Below are 20972 nucleotides of genomic sequence, written 5' to 3' on the forward strand. Positions count from 1 at the left end.
CGTAGGTATGGCAAGCACGTGTTCACCCATAATACGACGTTCCCCTGCGTCAAGCAGCCGCCTGGCGGTCAGAAGGATGCCTACTACGCCCTCCATCACATGCGGGCGATCGTACGGGACCATAATCACTTCTGCTAGCAAATAATCTTAAAGATTGGGCCACACGCTTGTCGGCAATCCAGGACGCGGACATCAGACAAGAATTCTTTCGCATCTAGTCGGAGTTTGCAGAAATCATCCATCAAGATGTCCTTCGTACCTCGGGGCAGTTCTACCTCAGATATCAACCGTCCAACAGTGAGATAGAAACAACGCTACAAATGCAGGCTAACAACGCCCGTGATTTCATGACCATCACGAAAGACGGCGGCTTCATCCACGCTCCGGTCCCATGAGTCGAGTCGAAAGTAGTGATGCTATGTAGTTCTGAATTGTCGATTGGCTCATGTTGCAATATTAAACTTTAATGAACTTGTATGTCTCTTTTGTTTGGACAGCCATTCAACTTATATGTAATCGATGCTATTTATTAGTAGGACCATGAATCATGCTATTAATGTGTTGCTTTTCCCTTCCGATCCTTTTGGTGCATACTTATATATTGCTTATGTATTGTCTGTGAATTGTTACTAACGTTTTGTTTGGCTAGTGCATAGAGATGCCGTCGTATGTCATGTACAAGGGTAAGGTTCCCGGAGTCTACGACGACTGGGAGGAGTGTCGGAGACAGGTTCACCGTTTCGGCGGTAACAGTTACAAAGGGTACACCACTAGGGCGGAGGCGGAAGTTAGATACACGCACTATCTAGCGGGAGAGAGGAGGGAGCGTTGGAGGAACCGGATGAAGAGGTTTCGAGACTTGTAATGTTATAACTTTGTTCGGTATTTGAAATTCGGAGACTAATATGATGAATTATTTTCGGAGACTAATCTTCTATTATATTCGATAAATCTGCTGTTTATATGTTGTGCTCTCTATATTGTGTGCAGTAATATGTTTTGTAACCTGTGCAAATATCAGAAAAGAAAAAAAATAACCCCTAATATTCATACTAATGGCGCACCACTCAGCACACTAATGGCGCACTACATAAAGGACACTAATGGCGCATCACCCCCTAGTGCGCCATTAGTATGCCAAAGCACATGAGTAAATATGGCCCCCTGGGAGGCATACTAATGGCGCACGGTGGGCTATACTAATAGCGCACTGCGTGGTGCGTCATTAGTATACCAGATACTAATGGCGCACTAGGGGTGCGCCATTAGTATTTAATTCTAATGGCGTGGTGCTAGTGGCGCACCAGTAGTGCGCCATTAGTAGGCAAAACTGATGCGCCACTAGCAGGCCTTTTCCTAGTAGTGGGCACCAAGGATGGTGGCGGCGGGGTCTCGGCTGCCTGCCTCTACGTGGGGAGTCCCGGATCTGGAGCGGCGACTCCTTTGGCGAGGCACGACAGGCTCCGGCGAGCAGCCGTGCGGGCGGTGGATCTGGCGTCCTGACCGTGCGGGCGGCGGGACCCCGGTGATCGTTGGCGGCTGGCGGCGGCTTCTACGACGGTCGGTGCGCGTGATCTGGCGCCTCCCCTCCTCCCCTGTTCGGCGTGCGGGTCAGCCTGGTCGGGCCAAGCTTCTCTTGGTCGTCGGTTATGTACATGGATCTAGTTCGGGCGCCCTGGCGCGCCGACAGCGACGCCTAGGGCGTTGTTCCCCTCCTTGGAGGCGTCGGTATGGACTGATCTCCTCAGTTCCCCTTCCCCTAGGTCTCCCGGGCAAAAGCCCTAACTTTGTTGGGCGGCGACGGCGCTCACGACGCCGTTCCCTTCTTGAAGGCGCCGCTTTGGGAACCTTGGGTTGGGTGGCGCTTGTGGGTGGTGGGCGACAGCGGTGGTGCGGACCTATTCTAGCATGGATCTACGTCTGTTGCTTGGAGATGAACTCGCGTAGATGGAGGTCGTCGTTTGGCGTCGTGGTGGCGTCCATGGCGGAAGACCTGCCAAGGCTCGCTTAGGTGGAGGTCGTCGTTTGGCGTCGTGGTGGCGTCGATGGCGGAGGACCTGCCAAGGTTGATACCTCAATTTGCTCTGAAGATGGACCAGTGGAAGATGGCGGCGAGGACACATGTGGTGCGTCGGACTGGTTTGTGCCCCGGACCTGGTAGATGACTCAGCCGGGGACTCCGGCTTTAGATGTTATGCTTAGGTGAGAGGTCTGGTATGTGGTCCGGCTTGCACCCCTTCATCATATGGACAGGAGTAGCGGCAGATGTTGCCAAGATGGCGGCTTCAGGCATATTGTTGTTTTACTTTGTAAGGTCCTCGGGAATAATCAATAAAATGGCCGCATGCATCTCCCAGATGCAGAGGCCGGAGGTCATCCCTTTTTTTAAAATAAATAAATTCAAGAAGCCAAACAGAGACTGGGAATTATTTCCCGTTGCTTAATTCGCTAATTCGATCCGTCAAATGGCTACAAATGACCTGAATGTGAAGCTAAAAGCGGACGACAATGGAGAATGGGATCCGATGTGTAACCATGGTTGTGAGCCTGGAGCAACGTACGATTGAAGGCGAAGAATGCATCGCCCATGGCCGTTGCGGACTTGCCGGCGATGAAGCTGGACGGGGCTTCACGGTGTTGATTTTCCATTTGTGTGGGAAGGCCTGATTGTTCTGCTGTGCTAGAATTGTATCAGGGTGTACTAGTGCATTTTGTTGAATATTACAGTGTTCAATGTTTGCCCCACTTCAAAATTATAGATGCTCCGTTGCTGAACATTTTAGCTATTCTTTTGTCTGATGCATTGTTGCCGAGGTTAGGAGCGTACACGTTGCCACGGCCCCAACAATCCCACTGCCCTTATAATACTCAGAACTTCTATTGGTTGGAGTCAATTGGAGCTGCTCTGGGCAGGTAACTCAAGAGCAGTGGACTTGACAAAAGCACCACAGTATTATCCAGATGCTGAAATTCAGTCAAATGTTCAGAAAAGAATCACTTTATCTGTTGGTTTTTTACGGCTATTCTTGTTTGGGTTCATCACTTCTTCTGCATTACCACCAAGAGCCAGCTACAAAACGGAATGAGTTGCTGATTGCTGAAGGAATAGTTTCTGAAGCAATGATACGCACCTTTGTGTTTGTGGTGTGATTTATGCAGGTTGTATGGAGATCGGGATGCTCTGGTTGCTGTGCTGCTGAATGTTGGTGCAGTTAGTTGAGTAATTTTTACTCAGCAGGTACTAGAAGAGGTTGCTCCTTCATGCTTTTACTTGCGCCACTACCACCAATGCAGTAACTAGTGATTTCAGAGACGGTCCATTTGCAGTTTGATTTGTTCACTACACTACCCTGTTTCATTCAAAAAATAATAATATGAACAATGCAGACATTTGAGTCCATTCGGCATTGTGGTTTCCTATGATAATCTCGTTTGACTGAAACATTTTTATTGACACTTGAATGTTTGCCTACCAGTTTCTTTCTGGATCAAGTTTCAAAGGAATATGTTATTTGCGTTTCCAAACAAATGAGATTAGATTGTGGATATCGTGTTTTATTTAGCTTTGAGTGGATTGTCAGACAAAATAATATATCTAAACCTTTTTACACGGCAGCTTTAAAACTAAGCAAAACATGAGAACTGATATTAAAAGGATGGTCTCGGAAGAAATAACTGAAGGAATGAATTTTCAGTTTTGTAATGCATCAAGGCATAATTTACCTGGAATTGTACTACATATTCTAGTACTATATGCGAACGTAGCCCAAGAGCTTGGCATCCTTTGGAGCAGAAAGCAGGCCTTGACAACTGGATGATTGACATCCACTATTGCCTGTCATAGCAGGTTCCCCTGTGCCTCAGTTTTCAGTCTTGAACTGAAAACACATGTCTGTACTCCTACATCCCATATAACTACAAAATAGTCCTTCAAAAACTGTACCCATCAATACCCTAAAAATACTGTATCAGTCAGTTACCAAGTAGAAATTGGTATAGAATTCTTCAAAGAAAGGTTCAGTGTGGATTTCTGGAACATTGGCCCTCAGAGGTGTATTAAGGTGAAGCTTTTATGAGTCCAGCGTATTTCATCTGAACTTGGCAGCAGAGGTGTTGTTCCCAAACCTTTGTTCCATTTTTAAGAAAGGTGGAAGCATAACTCATTTTCAGTTCAGGTCTACTCTTTCCGTTCATGTAGTGGGTGGCTTCAGAATTCTAGATACCTTGAGAAGGTTCCATCTAACCTTCAGTGCTGATATTTGTTACCCTGTTCGTAGGGCAAATATTACGTGATTACAATTTAGTGTTGCGGTTGGCATGTGCAATTATTTAAAGAGTTTGCAGCACTGAACCAAACGAGTACTTGGGCATCTATGGAGTCTTAGATGGGTTTAAACTTGAAAGACCTGGCAGTTTCTTAGTCTGATAGATTGCAGCTTTACATGTATGATTCAAACGCCGATCGAGATGAACAAAAGTCCTCATAGTATCTCAAGCTGTTGAAGTTGGATTCCCTTTTGATGAATGAAAATGGAAAAGAAAATGAACTGTTGCAATATGTTGCATTATTGCCTCGTTACACTCGATTAATTAACTAGCAGATGCTAGATTTTTGCACCCGCATGTTGCATCTGAAAATTTTATGCAAATACTTTGAAATAGTTGTTTTAGACTTTGAGCAAATTATTGTAGCACATACTCGAACCCTGTCACATGATTTACTGGATGCCATAAATTCTGCAATCTGTGCACATACTCGAACCCTGTCACATGATTGACAAGAGCATATGTCCTGCCTACTGAAATTTTCAGTTCTGTTTTACTTTCCAGGTGTTGTTGGTCTCAAAAGATGGAAAAGGAGAAAGAAGCCCCCAAGTTAAAAGGGTTTGTTCCAGCCTTCCAGGTATTCTTCAGGTGCCCTGCACCTTTGGTTCAGATCATATCATACTTTCTGTCTTGTAAAGTTGTTTGATGGTAGTGCTAAGGACATGTACAATGGTGGCATATGGATACATATGCCTCATGACAAAAAGTAATTTGAGGCATCTACATTTATTTTTTCTCCCCAATGCAAGCTACCACTAATGGGCCTCATTAAGAAATAAAAAATAAAGAGTTTAATACACATTCATCTCTACTTTTCATTTCAACCTTTTCAGCTTTTGTCATCGGACCACATTTTTTCTCTTCAAGCACCCGCCTCCTGAAGAGGATCCCGCTTCCCTATCCGAACCTACTTTACGTCATATCCAATCCTACGTGGCATGTGAGGCATCACCTTAAGGCTATGCATTGTACATGCCCTAACAAATACTCCCTCCGTAAACTAATATAAGAGTGTTTAGATCACTACTTTAATTATCTAAACGCTCTTATATTAGTTTACAGAGGAAGTACTTTCTTCACATTGGGTATGTCAATCTGGCTATTTCCATTGGTCCCTCGGGCGATCCACCCCATTATCCTGCGCCGGTGTCGATTCCGGACCACGGAAGCGACAAGTTTGTCATTTGATGCTGTCCAACCCCCCACCCACAGTCCAGCTAACTCCTGCTCGTTCTTCTAACACTAATTTAAGCAGCAGGAGGTCAGTACTCCGCTTCACCTTCATCCCCGTCTCTTTGGTGGGTTTGCTCTATTTCGAAACAGAGCTGGTTTGCCTGTTGTGGAAGCTTTGATTGATGGGAGCGATTTCCAGGATGGAAATACTACGAATGGTCCCGTCTTGCCACTTGGGCACCGATCGGACGAAATATGTGCTGGCCATGGGCATAATGTGGCTTTTTTGGGGGTCTGATTCACGGACCGCACCTGCACATAATAGTGCAGAGAAAGAAGCAGAGCATATGGGTTATGGGTAGGAAACAAAAGTGAACACCTAGGATGAACTGGCGTGCCCAGCTGAACACTCATTTTGAAACTTTGAATGCATCCGAACCAAATGCACTGCAACAAAAACATCTGGGGTCTTGTGGACTGTGGCAATCGATCTCTTTTAGCAACAAAGCCTCTCTCACTCCAGGTTCCATCTCAATGTCCAATGGTGTTTCCACCGAAAGTTGACGGTCCTTCCACTGGTTCCGACAACCTGAAAAGAAGCCTTTTCTTTTCCCTATAGGATCCCAAAGCCTCCAGATTTTCTCTACTGTAGAATGGAGTAGTATTTATTTATTTTTCGATAAAGGGCGCTTTTATTATCTTAAAATGTAGCATCAAGCGGATACAAAACATTATGAGTAACACCCTGCCTCTGCATAACTAGGATGCACACAGCCCAACACGGAAAGTCTGACAAAATGAATGGAAAAAAAATGATAAATCGGCGACGGTAGAGTCCTATAGACCGACACTATGCCTATGTCGCAAGGGATGGTGGACCGATCCGGAGATTATGTTGCTACCCATGTTGAGTAAAAACCATCGTAGCCACCTGCTCCAACCGCGTACACACCGCCTTGAACAGCGGTTGGTACTCCACTCGTTATAGCGTAGACCACGTACGAAGCGAGTGCGTACAACGAAAAATAACCTGCAAAGGAGAAGCATTTTTATCATTGAAAACCAAATCATTTCTACATAGCCAAAGCGATCATAGTAAGGCGTATGCTCCCACCCGTATTAGCGTTTTGAATCTATTTGGAATACCGTCCAACCAATGACCAAAAATAATGACGACACTTATGGGCGGATACAAATTTGACGCTATTTGAATGATTGACCATGTAGTACGTGCAAACTTGCATTGAAAAAAAAGATGTTTGATTGTCTCTTCATGAGTACAAAAACAACACTTCTTACTCCCTGGCCAGTTGCATCGTGCGGGGTTGTCTTTGATTAGAACAACTCCCCTACGAAGATACCACATGAAGATTTTAACTTTTAGTGGAATCTTCGTCTTCCAGATTTTCTTATTGTTACTCACCGGTACCTCAGAATGCATGAGTGCACGGTACATAGAGTCTACTATGAATGCCCCTGATGTAGTAAGGTTTCAGTGAAACACATCCCGACCTTGTCTAATATTAATCGAATCTAGACGGGATAAAAGATTGTGCCATGACATAAGTCGGGGGCCAATCAAATCCCGCCTAAACGAAATATTGGGTGGGGATGAACTGAGCACTTGCGCAACAGTATTATTCTTTTCGCGAGCAATGTTGTACAGGGCGGGATATTGTTCTCGAAGACTGGCATTGCCTAGCCAGATGTCTTCCCAGAAATGAACCTCCGACCCGTCCCTTATCACGAAAGACCCAAAGCGAAAGAGATGTTTCTTTGCCGTCATTAGGCCAGCCCAAAAGTGCGAGTCGTCGGATATTCAATATGCCTGAGACACTGCCTTTTAGCCTAGATACTTGTTGCGCAACATGGTTGTGGAGATTACGGATTTTCTCCGTGTTTTCTCGGCATTTCAAATCGGCGCATGATGCCATAATGCATGTATCTGTTTTTTCTTTTTCTCATACCTGTAGTCGTACTAGTTGCTTAATCTAGATCAGGTGTTAAAGTATGTTTTGTGGAGGACGACGGGTCAGTTCTGGTCGGTCAAAAAGAATATATGGGCATCATTCGCTACCCAAACAAGATATTCTATCCTGCGTGTGAATGATGGATTGACGAACACGCACACGTGCAGCTTAATAATAATCCGGCTCGTGAGCAAAATCATGCTGCCTGATGGAGGAAAGTGTCGCGCCCTAGGCGGGTAGGCTCTTCTGGTGTCTGTACTCGTGGCCCCACCTCGATGCTCCCAGTCCCAGCGGAGCGGACAGCGCGGCAGGCGCCTGCTCAGCTGGCTGGGCCCGGTCCACGGTGCAACCAGAGTCCAGAAACGTAGCTGGACGGTTGACCCTCCGTGGACCCCCAGACTGACCTGGCACCGTCCGTTTGTACTAGTACTAGTCTGGACCCGGTGCAGGAGTCGCTCGCTGCCCGTGCTCCCCTGCCTGCCGTTTTGGTGCTGGCATGGTGGGCCGCTAGGGATGGGTTCTTTGCACATGAGCCCCTCACACCAACTTGGGAGTTCAGAGCGCATTGTGATGTTTTTATGTTTGGCATTGCATTGTAGCCTTTGCTTATATGGGTGGAAAATATTTGAGCATTGATAGATAGCCTGAGTTTTGTCACACTCCTCTTTCTAAATGACGGCAAGCAATGGACAGAGCGCGGTGAAAAATAAAATGGCTTCCACAGCTTGGTAAAGTTTGACAAAATGGTTTCACATGGTGCGGCAGGCCAATCATGTGTGCCATGCGCGCCGCGGGTTGCACGTCAGTTGGCTCCACACAGGCCCCATGCTTGGGGTGCGATCGTACTCGTCGCACCCTAATACAAACCGTGAATTGCGTGCCCATATTTTCTGTTGACAAAAAGCTAAAATCTCTAATCAATGATGCGTCGAACAACCTGTGAACAGAGTGCATCTTGAGACAATTATGGTATTGAATCATACAATAGACATCCATATATGTGGCGTTTTTTTGGTAAATATGCTGTCCTATTTCACTAAACACGTTTACTATTTTCAGATCTGGATCGTACTATGTTGAGAGTAACAAAAGGAGAAAACTAATAAACCCGTGAGAATTCCATGGAGAAACCGCTGACCCTTCTTTTCTAGAAGTCTTGTATATATGGCCCACACATGCAACAAAAACATGCATTGTAAACAATTACATTGTGTTGGAAAGTACTCCCTCTGTTTCAAAATAGATGACTCAAGTTTATACTAACTTTAGTACAAAGTTAGTATAAAGTTGGGTCGTCTATTTTAAAACGGAGGGAGTAATAAATTATGCGAGGCACAATACCGATCTATACAATCATGCTTTGTTTTGGTAATAATTAGTGCCACGTTAAATAAAAGGATCCCTCAAAATCTACTCAAAGCTTCTCAGCGATGGAAATTAAAAACCTCTGATTTGCACGGTTAAAAAAGGGGACGATCTTAAAATAGTAGCACTTAGTCCTTCAGGATATTGAAAACTCTACATGTGTTTGCTTGCACAACATGAAATTTACTAGAATTGCGAAAGGGTGCAAGTCAATCAAATTTTAAGTGTGAAATGGAACACAAAGGTGTCACATGGGTGACAGTCAATCTTAAGAACAAACTAAACAAGATATGAGATGCACACAGTAAATCCAATCATCTTCTTTTTCCATGTGAAATTTCTAAGAAATTTTCAAGTTTTTCTTCTTGTTGTCCCATGCACTCATGAGTTTTGTTTCGGTGAAGCCCGGGGGGCCATCTGCAAAAAGGAGCGCCCTGTCTCGTCTTCAGTTCCGTTCCGTCCGCCAGCTCGTGTCGCCCAATTTTCTACTCTGCTCCCCAAATTCTAATCTGAGAAAGGAAAAAGGCGGCCGTTTTACACCTCACCAGCCGCCCCCACGCACAACAAAGGCGACGCAAGCAAGCAGCTTTCCTCGCCTCATCTCCCTCCCTCTCTCAGTTCCTCGCTCGCGCACCAACTCTTTCAAAATCCCCCACTTTCTCGCGTGCCTGCGTCGATTCCGTCCGTCGTGCTCGCCGCCGGTTCGGGGGGCGCCTGGATGAGGCGGCCCCGCTGACCGGAGCCGAATCCGCCGCGCGCCGCCCATGGCGCAGCCGCAGCCGCAGCAGCGGGTCTACCAAGCTTGGAAAGGGAATAATGTAAAGATCCTCCCCGTCTCCCTCGCTCCGGCATCTGCTTCCGGCCCGTGAGCTGGGAATCTTGGTTTAAGAATTTGTGATGTTTCTGCCCGGTTATTTCTTGGGGAATTCCACTTCTCGCTCTTTATTTCGGCAGTTTTATTTAGTGCCTGTATGGGTTTTACTGTCCCTGACACTTCCGGGCAGCGTGAACAGTAGAGCGCTTAGTGTGATTTGATTCGCCGCCGTGCGCTGAAGATGTGAAATTTTCTTGCAATGCGCGGGCGTGACATGGTTGGTTTGCTGTCTGCAGAGGTTCTTCCTCGGAGGGAGATTGATATTCGGGCCCGATGCCAAGTCCCTGCTCGTCTCGGTTGCGCTCATCGTGGTGCCGGTTCTCGTCTTCTGCGCCTTCATCGCACCGCACCTGCTTCACCGATTCTCCGACTACAACGCAGGATACGCGATTCCTGCGGTGGCAGTCGGGTTCATGATCTATGTGAGTTCACTGTGGCCATTCCTGCAGGCAGTAATAATCAGTTAATCAGTGAGCATTTGGGGCACTCATCTTGTTGGTTTTGTTTTGTACACTGTAGGTGCTTCTGTTGCTGCTGATCACCTCGGCTCAGGATCCTGGTATCGTGCCCCGTGCATCGCATCCACCAGAGGAAGATTTTGCGTATGGCAATCCGTTAGCTGGGGAAACACCGGGCAGGCTGCAGTTTCCCCGTATAAAGGAAGTGATGGTTAATGGGATGCTTGTGAAGATAAAGTATTGCGACACCTGCATGATTTACCGGCCTCCTCGGTGCTCGCACTGTTCGATATGCAACAACTGTGTGGAGCGATTCGATCATCATTGCCCCTGGGTTGGACAATGCATTGGTCAGGTACACCATTTTCTGCACACTGAACTCTGTACTTTAAGAAACTTGAAAAGATCTTGAACCATTTACTTCCAGATGGATATGCCTTGAGCCAGAGGGAGGGTGAAATAATTTTATATGGGCTTAACCAGATAGGGTACTGGGATTGGGCTATCGACAAGCCCGTTTGATATTGTGAATACAACAAGACATGATTCTTGGTGTCTGCTACCTCTAGACCAAAATATAAGACGTTTTTGCAGTTGAATTTGAACTGTAAAAACGTCTTATATTTTAGTACGTAGGGAGTAGTTACTCTAGAGCACTATCTTCTGGTTAATTGAGGCAAAGACGTATTGTTCTCCTCTGCTGAAGTGTGTGCCCTCCTTAGAATTGTCATGCCTTATCAGTTGTGCAGAATTGCTTTGCTAATTGATTTTGCTCGACTTGTGGTATCTTTTCTTGCATGTTCTTAATTAATTAAGCATGAAACCGTTCTTCATCACAGTAATTGATACCACTTGAGGGACAAGTTTCAGTTTGAACCTTTATAAGGCACAATGTAAACCCATCATTTATACTAAAGTTCGGTGGCCTGATTAGGTTCATATTTGTGGGATGACCATTTTTCCATAACAGAGAAGCAAATGTACCAGGTTACAAACTACTCCCTCTGTAAAGTAATATAAGATCTTTTAGATCACTACTTCAGTGATCTAGAAGATCTTATACTAATTTACAGAGGGAGTACAATTTATCTTAGGATATTCCCTAGTTTTCCTTTGAAAAGGTTACAAACTACAATAGAAACCAGCTAAGAATCAGCTAGCCTGTAAGTAGCTCAAGCAAATGAAAAAGTCACCCAAATAGTAAATCTCGCTACAACCACGGAGGATTACACTGATGATAGCACCCCCTATCTTCCACTGTCCACACTACATATATAGAAGCCACACATTTGGGTGTTGTATAGGTCACATGCAAGAAACCGTTGCTTTGCTAGGTGAAAAATGTATATGAACTAAGAGATATCAGAACCTTGTTTTTGTTGTAATTTTTGAGAATTTTTGATTCAGTTTATATATTATCACTTTTGTCTCCTGATATTTTATTCTTTCACTTTTACATTGTGCAGCGCAATTACCGATACTTTTTCCTATTTGTTTCTTCCTCGACTCTTCTTTGCATTTATGTCTTTGCCATGTCGGCTCTACACATCAAGTTTCTCATGGACGGAGACTATCCTACAGTATGGAAGGCTTTCAAACACTCTCCAGCTTGCTTGGTGCTTATGATATATTGTTTCATTGCTCTCTGGTTTGTTGGTGGGCTCACTGGATTTCATTCATATCTCATTAGCACTAACCAGGTTAGTTTGCTAACATGAAATTACTCTTTGTTAGTAATTTGATTTCAACCATGAATGCAAGATTGTGTTGCTTGTTTACTACTTATTAAATAATTTGTTTTCATTCGTATATTTGTTTTCAACCATGAGTACATTGAATCTGTTATATATTAAAAAATACATGACTGTCTAACCAGAAAAAAGATAGACAGGCTGGGAAATCTCAACAAAAAGCAAGTCATCTAGCAGTTAATTTAGTGAATCTTCTTTCAATCAACGAAGTATAACCATTAGATCTTTGTAACGGCGCCTAAATCCAATGATTGTGGGGCCCATATTATGACAGAGGTACCGACTCAAACACATCATGTTTTGATATATTACATAACCTTCATATTTTGTCTCTTCCGTCTTTATCTCTCCAGTCATCAGATACGCACGTGCGCACATATCATAATCTGTTTTCTTTAATCTTAGCAAAATCAATTAATTCCTCTTTAGCTGTTCCCATGCATATGCACCTACAGATAATCGGACATACTTTTAATAGTCATAATAATCACTCTTTTTTTATTGTTTCCGTACTTTATTGGGGTACATGACTCAAACACGACCTCATCAGTTCCGACCTAACTATGACTACTACACTGAAGTGAACTTGAACATCCAGGAAATAAAGGCACACGCCTGATTCATGTGTTCCCTGACTAATCCAACCAACTTGTGCACCATATATCCGTATGTAGAAACTTCTAAGAAATCCATATGCCTTATTCACGCACGTACAATGAAATCTTTATTCTGTGTAGAGTATGAAGTATAAGAAGAGATCATGGCCAAAGTCCGAAGTCCAAATACATGCATAGGGTCTGCCTATGATGTACTCTGTGCAGTTGCAACCACCGTTGATGTGGCGCCTAAATCTATCTGCCACAGTTGAATTTCTCCTCCATTGTGATTTTGCTACTTTGACAATCATGCATGGCACTGATTATGTGAATTCTAACTCTTCAGCCCATTCCAGTATGGCAATTGTAAATATCAAGTTCGTTAGCAAGAGGAAAAATGAAATCAAGTTGGTTGGTCTAAAAACTTGATGCATCATTACGATTTTCGTAATATTGTTTGCAGTCAAATAAATTCATAAAAAACAGAAATCGGACATATAACACACAATTTACATCAAATTGAGCAAGTAAAACGGGAAGAAAAGAAGTGTCCTCCATCATGTTTAGTTGGACCTAGGATGAATTTTAAGTTTGGTTGGCACAAGCGGTAGAGGAAAAGATTTGCTTGCGTAGGCAGAAACGTGAAACGGGAGAGCATTCGGGGAAAGTGTCTGTCAGCAAAGAGAATAAGGGAATTTCTATTTGTAGCGCTTAATACGAGGTGAGAAAATTGCACACCAAGCAGTTATATAATAGCAAAAACAATTACAGATCACGCATAGAGGACGCAGTTAAATTGGACGAGCGAATGAGAAGGAGAGAACAGGTGTTCTTCATCATGTGTAATTGGACATGTGATGAACTTTAAAGATTGGTTGCCACAGGCAGCGGTGGAAAAATTGGCCGACACATGCAAAGACGTGAAATGCGGGAGCATTCTAGGAAAAGTGGTCTCTGTCAGCCAAGAGAAGGGGGGAATCTTCTATTTTAAAAATATGTAGCTCTATACTACTCCCTCCGTTCAGAATTACTTGTCTCGGAAATGGATGTACCTAGAACTAAAATACGTCTAGATACATCCATTTCTGCGACAAGTAATTCCGAACGGAGGGAGTAGGTGATAGGAATATTGCACACTAAGCACCCAAAGGGTATGAATATGCTTTTGTCACACAAGCTTGACATCAAGCCTGATTTGTTTCTTGATGAGCAGAGGATACAACCACCTCCACTTATCACCCAAAAGACATTTGGTTGTCTAGAAATATCAAATTAGCTACGCATACAGAATAGAAAGTGTACAATTATATCTTTATTTAGTTGTCATTATTCTCGGAGTTGAAGCAACACACTTTTATATGGCTACATAAAACAATATGGTTAGCTTGATTCGATTAAAAGCCTAGCACGGATTGTATTCAGATCTCAGCCAGTAATACGGAAAATTCTGAAATTCAACTATGTTAGCTGTTAGATAGTTTTTTTTCATGCGAAGATAAGCGTTTATCTAACAAGTCCTATGAATTATGTAAAATAGCTACCAATTCATTTGCCTATCTGTTTGTGTACAGTCGATCGGAACGGATTAAGTCAAAACTCGGAATGCTAGTGCAATATCAGGAAAGATTTTAAAATACGGTAGTATGGTTGTTCCTAGCAAGTGTATCTACTATCTAGTGAGAAAAATAAAATATTATCATCAGGCCACACTTTAGTCTTAGCAGCAGGCCTGGATGAAACTGTATGGTGGAAAGGAACAAAATTACACTTGTGTCCTCAACTAGTAGAATGACCTAATGTCGTATGCTCAAGGCCTCTTCTGCACGCAGAACTTGTTGAAGTTACAGTGCATGACTCTGACATGATGCTTTGTTGCTTTTGCAGACGACATACGAGAATTTTCGGTACAGAGCAGACAGCAGGCCCAACGTCTATGACCGAGGATGTCTGAATAACTTCCTGGAAGTCCTGTGCAGCAAGGGGAAACCTTCCAAGCACAGGTTCCGAGCCTATGTTCAAGAGGAGGTACGCGCTCCAGTGGTTAACTTCGGTAGGCAGATGGAGGAGGAACCAGCTGGCGGCCCTCGCGCAAAGGTAGAAGACGATCCTGAGATTGGCAGCGATCTCCTGAAGATCTCTCGGCGCCGCAACTACGAGGACGTTGACGTCGAAATGGGGAACCAGGACGACGGTGAGAAGGAAGGCATGGGCGACGCCAAACTGGCGGCGGGTTCGGGATCGCAGATCCCTGCGGTCGGGAGCGAGGTGCGGGTGCGGCACTCGAGCTGGGACCGGAGGAGTGGGAACTGGGACATGTCGTCGGACGTGATCGGAAGGAGCGCATCGGATGTGCTTGGAAGAAGCGCTTCGCTCACCGAGGCTGCGCCGCGGTCTCAAAGAGAAACTCACTAGTAGCCAATATGTGTGAATTCTTCTGAACTTTGTGTTGGCGGGCTGGGTTCTGTGATTGTTTACTGATGGTGACACACCGGGAGAAGAGGGAAGGACAATGGCTGTGACCCATTTTGACTTTTGACATGCCATGTTTTGGTATCTTGGATGGTGTTTTATGTATGGACAGTTGGTTGTGGTCGAAGGGTTTAGTGGTAATGGGGGTCACATATCGGTCTTTTTTGCGCCGCTGTTGTCATCTGACAGTGTTCGATGCCATTCTTTGTGTAAATTACTGATGCAGGATACTCATCCACCTGTAATTCCTCGCCGGCTCTTCTTTGGAAATGTCTCTAGTTTGCATCCCAGCTTGGCTTTCGTCGTGTCTTTTCCCATTCCATTCTTCTAAGGAGTATAAGAGGATATACATCAAATTAGTTAGTTTGCCTGTTGGCGTCATCTACTAGTATTTGTGTGCAAGCGACGTAAAACTCTTTGTGTTCTTCTGGAATTGACCGTTCGAACTTCGAAGGTTGACAGTTGCTTTGTTTCGAGTGGAACTGCATTCTCAAGGATGAGAGCATCTTTTTTGTTGGTTTCCTCTGGGGTTCTCTGACTGCTGCAAAGGAAGGACTAGAACTGGAGGACCGGAGCACGATGGAGCCTGCCTGATAGTGACAAACCGGAAGACATCAGGATCCCAGGTCCATTCTTCGGACCGGAGACCAGGAAGAGGAAGATGCTTTTGGCTTTTGCAGCTTCAAACCTGAAAGAGTTTTGCGTGCAACTCATATGACATGGGAAAGTCACTCCTACTCTACTAATCATTTGTACTGCATACACATCGAAAATGACTGCCACGATCCCGGATCTTTTTTAATCCAAGTCTACTCGACGGTCGTCGGATGGTAAGTCTACTGCTTTGATCGTGGACCAAAACTGGCGATCCGTTTGCGGCAGTTCTGACTGAACCTGGCCGGTGTCTGTGCGCCGGTACGCTCCAAGAGCCTACTCAAATTGAATGGCTGCGCGACCACCTTTATACTGTTTGGTCAATGAAAATGAAATGCTTGCACCTATCCGTGTGTGTTTGTTCTTTTGCAGGCTTCCCTTCTATTCCTTTTTGTTTGCCTTGCCGTGTCAGTTCAATGAAATGCTGATTCAGGAAGCCAGGCATTGGAGTTGGTATTCAAAGTTTCTTGAATAACCTGACTGCCTGAAACTCGCCAATCTCCGGTCTACATAGTGTAGGTAAATGACGAAAAAAAATCGCTAATTAGTGGCACTGAAGTTTTCGTGTATTAGACATTCCAACGTCCATAATTAGACGCTAAAATGAACATATGAGTTTTCTCTTTCCATTTATCTCTCTTAGCCTTTTTTTACCCGCATCTCATCTTCTTTTTTGGAAAAAGATCTGAAACTATTATAAAAATATATTCAGCAGAAGTACACCCCAAACTAAAACCATTGAGATCCTTGAACCACCAAACAGCCACTACCGTCGGCAGAATGAGCCGTCGATGCGCTGTCGCTCACCTACCGAAATCGATATGAGCTTATCGATGATAACCGGAAAGTCTTCATGCACGTGCCCCCCAGGACCACCGCCCTGGAGATGTAGTCATTGCCGTTGTACTCTTGATTCGATCTGACGCGCCTGACGACACGTCGTCTCACAAATGCATGACGAGAACTTTGACGTCTCAAGGATCGAAACCCGAAAGACCAGCTTGAAGATGAGGCGCCGCGATCGTTTCAGTCCCTATGTAGAAATATCCAAAACATATGACAGTGAATGGAGAGAGTACTTTTTAGCGAGACTTCATTCTACACGGCTTGGGTAACTGACAATGCTGTTACCTCACCATTATGGATGGGCATTTTTATCATGAATATCGCATTGCAGGCCCCCACCTACCCTCGGAATCTTTCATGCGGTTCTGCTACTCCTCATACCAGCCGTAATAATCGCCCGTGCTGGAAAGGTCCCCCAACCACATTTTGAAGTGGGTTTTGAGCCGTCTTCACGCGCTTTCGTCAACCTACTGACCTCTTGTGGTTGTGGTGGTGATCGTTCCATGAAAGCCACTGTACCTGCTTCAGTGAAGGCGACCTCACTTGCTCCGTCCACTGCTGACCACTCCCGGTTCGCGCAGCCAAGTCTGCATTTCATTCAAGTTGCCAGATTAACACTGTAGATGAGATGGGCATTGCTGTTCCTTACCGTTGCATAGATAGATCACACTGTTGGCCATGTGCCATTGTGCCCACATGTCATTTGCACTGGCCAATTGTAAATTTGCAATTTGTACTATACTTTTTTCCCCTTTGTGATGGCACTGGACTAGCATAAGAGAGATGAAGGAAAACAAAAATGTTTCTTGAAAACAGAGTTGACTGTAGTGCCATCTGCATCTGAACGGAAGACTCTCTTGTCCTGTTCAAGCTACAGATTTGTTTTCTTTGTTTGGCAATGTCGCATATGCATGCATCGAACAGAGTGGATGCGGTTATCCGTACGCATGGCCCCTGAACTCCATGTCGGATGCGGTTTGATCAACAGGTTGGCGTTGAATGCGCACTGGCTATGTGCAAACGGCGGCGGGCCAGTCAAACTTGACCTTAGTGCTCACTGTTCGGACACTCATCAGTGGCCCTTTCATGTTTTTGGATTGAGAAGTTGCTTGAAGTTGAACAAACAAAAAGATCGCGTCAATCATGTACTGTAGCTATTACAATTGTTTTCTCTAATAATAACGTTTCAAAATAACCTATACTTCGAATCATTTTTATATCAATATTGACCGACACTACTTTTTAAAAAAAGGGGCAAAAAGAGCACCACTGTAAAAGCAGTTATATTTACACACTGGTAAAGGCAACTCCAACACGGGTCATCTTATCGCCATCAAATGTGATTCACGAAAAATGCTCGGACTAGCCCGGACGTTCGAAATCCCACAAACTGGCATCACATCGGGGGAGGTCTGGGGGGATCCGGATGTCCGCCATGTCGGACTCCGACACCCAGGACCCACTCAAAACCCCTCTCCACGTCTGAGGGAGTTCTGGATAAGGGGGTATCCGGACAGCCGGACTATGCACTTTGGCCGGACTGTTGGACTATGAAGATACAAGATAGAAGACTTCGTCCCGTGTCCGGATGGGACTCTCCTTGGCGTGGAAGGCAAGCTTGCCGATCCGGATGTAGATCTCCTCCTCTGTAAACCGACTCTGTGTAACCCTAGCCCCCTCCGGTGTCTATATAAACCGGAGGGTTTAGTCCGTAGGACAACGATCTTCATCGTCAACAATCATACCATAGGCTAGCTTATAGGGTTTAGCCTCTCTGATCTCGTGGTAGATCCACTCTTGTAACACTTATATCATCAAGATCAATCAAGCAGGAAGTAGGGTATTACCTCCATCGAGAGGGCCCGAACCTGGGTAAACATCGTGTCCCTAGCCTCCTGTTACCATTAGCCTTAGACGCACAGTTCAGGACCCCCTACCCGAGATCCGTCGGTTTTGACACCGACATTGGTGCTTTCATTGAGAGTTCCTCTGTGTCGTCACTGCAAGGTTAGATGGCTTCTCCATCCTTCAATCACGCTGTCTTGGGTGAGACTTTTCTCCCCGGACAGATCTTCGTGTTCGGCGGCACCGCACTGCGGGCCAATTCGCTTGGCCATCTGGAGCAGATCGATAGCTACGCCCCCGGCCATCAGGTCAGGTTCAGAAACCTAAACTACACCGCCGACATCCGCGGAGACTTGATCTCCAACGGATTCGGGCCTGTGGCAGGAGCGCCGAACAATCACGACGTGCACGACCTAGATCGGCAGTCGGACAGTATTCGGAACATCGCACCTGCTACCGCTCCAGACTTCGCTTCAGAGCGGGTCGCGCCTTCCGAGGACGGGTGGATGGACCCCGCCCCGGAGGCCGCACACTCCTCGACGTTAGAGCCGCAAACAGACTCCTATCCTAAAGGGATCTGTGCCTCCGGACCCCCGTACTCACCTCCGGTCGTATGTTCCGGGCCGCGCACGTCCGTGCCCATTAAATCCAACTGGCTCCAGTCATGGAGCTCGCCGGCGCGGATATCTTTCAGCACTCACCCTTTAGAGACGTGCTAGATTCTTTAAGGTCTCTCTCTCTGTCAGGAGACTCCTGGCCGAACTATGTACGACTCAAGTGGGAAGCTGGCGACGAAGAAATTCGTTTCCCATCCACCACCCACTTTATAGCCACTGTCGATGACCTAACATACATGCTTGACATCGCCCCCAATAACATCGACGGTATGGACGTTGATGCTGGGGAGGATCCGGAACCACCGCCCACGCGGCGCTGGACTGCCACTTCATCATACGACGTCTACATGGTGGACACCCCCAAAGAAGAAAATAGCGACAAAAAGGACACAACGGAGGATAACCCCCCGGGAAAAAGCAAAAACGACGGCGTAAGCGCCGCCTTAGGTCCAGTCACAGCAAAAATAGCGATAACAACCCAAAACAGGATGACACTCCGGTTGATTTCGAAGGCAACAACGACCACATGGACCCAGCGATGGAGCAGGATAAACCAGGTCAGGCCGAGCACAGCCTGGAGCAGACGCCCGATCACAATTCAGAGGGCCGAACTCATCATGATACCTCCAAAGAAGATAACATTCCCGTTGACGATGCGTTCACCATCCCGGAAGAACATTCAAAACAAGACAAGCTCCGCCAAAAACTCCTGGCCACAGCGCGGAGCCTGAAGAAGCAGAAGCAAAGGCTTAAGGCCGCGCAGGATACGCTCAACCGACGATGGAATAAGGTGCTGGACACCGAAGGAAAACATGGCAATAATCGCCACACATAGAGCTACCCAAAGCGCAAACTGCTACCCGAATTCAACAACAGCCGGCAGCAGGCCGCGACTCGGCCAGATACATAGGGGCTGTGCACCCCCTGTGCTTCACGGATGAAGTGCTGGATCATGAATTTCCACATGGATTTAAACCCGTGAATATAGAGTCATACGACGGAACGACGGACCCTGGGGTCTGGATTGAGGATTTTATTCTTCACATACACATGGCTCGTGGGGACGATCTCCACACCATCAAATATCTACCCCTCAAGTTAAAAGGACCAGCTCGTCATTGGCTTAAAAGCCTCCTCGAAAACTCAATTGGAAGTTGGGAGGAACTTGAGGATGCTTTCAGGGCCAACTTTTAAGGGACCTATGTCCGGCCTCCAGATGCTGACGACCTAAGTCACATAATACAGCAGCCCGGAGAGTCCACCCGCAAACTCTGGAACATATTCCTCACTAAGAAGAATCAAATTGTCGATTGTCCGGACGCCGAAGCCTTAGCGGCCTTCAAATACAGTATCCGAGATGAGTGGCTTGCCAGACACCTCGGCCAAGAAAAGCCGAGAACGATGGCAGCCTTAACAAGCCTCATGACCCGATTTTGTGTGGGCGAGGACAGCTGGTTGGCCCGTAAAGGCACCAGCAACCCAGGCACGTCCGAAATCCGAGACGGCAACGGGAAGCCATGACATACTAAGAGCAAACGTCGGAATAACGATAGTCCGGACAACACAGCAATCAACGCCGGATTCAGGGGCCCTCGACCTGGTCAAGGGGAAAAGCCATTTAACGGCAGTAAAGAGGAACCATCTGGCCTGAACAAAGTCCTGGACAGATTGTGCCAAATCCATGGCACTTCCGACAAACCTGCAAATCATACCCACAGAGAATGTTGGGTTTTCAAGCAGGCCGGCAAGTTAAATGCCGAACATAAGGGAAGGGAAACACCAAGCGAAGACGAGGATGAGCCTCGCCAGCCGAACACTAGGGGCCAGAAACAATTCCCATCGGAAGTCAAAACGGTAAACATGGTACACGCAACTCACGCTGAGTTCGTAGCCCCCCAATTTAATCCCTGGGCAACATGCCCGATCACTTTTGATCACAGGGACTACCCGGCCAGTATCCGGCAGGGGGAATTGGCTGCCTTGGTGCTCGACACAATAATGACGGATATCGTCATACTCGTGTCCTAA

At 45.9% G+C, this 20972-nt stretch overlaps 1 protein-coding gene across 1 annotated transcript; it reads left to right on the forward strand.

The window, feature by feature from the left end:
• Positions 1-9372: 9372 nt before the first annotated feature.
• On the forward strand, positions 9373-15267 carry LOC119345449 (protein S-acyltransferase 8-like). The gene is made up of 5 exons (XM_037615522.1): positions 9373-9652; positions 9945-10130; positions 10228-10521; positions 11633-11866; positions 14398-15267. The coding sequence occupies exons 1-5, from the start codon at positions 9599-9601 to the stop codon at positions 14923-14925; spliced, it is 1296 nt and encodes a 431-aa protein (XP_037471419.1). The 5' UTR covers positions 9373-9598; the 3' UTR covers positions 14926-15267.
• The last annotated feature ends 5705 nt before the right edge of the window (positions 15268-20972 follow it).

Source organism: Triticum dicoccoides, chromosome 1B, assembly GCF_002162155.2.
Source record: "Triticum dicoccoides isolate Atlit2015 ecotype Zavitan chromosome 1B, WEW_v2.0, whole genome shotgun sequence".
Classification (NCBI taxonomy): Eukaryota; Viridiplantae; Streptophyta; class Magnoliopsida; order Poales; family Poaceae; genus Triticum; species Triticum dicoccoides.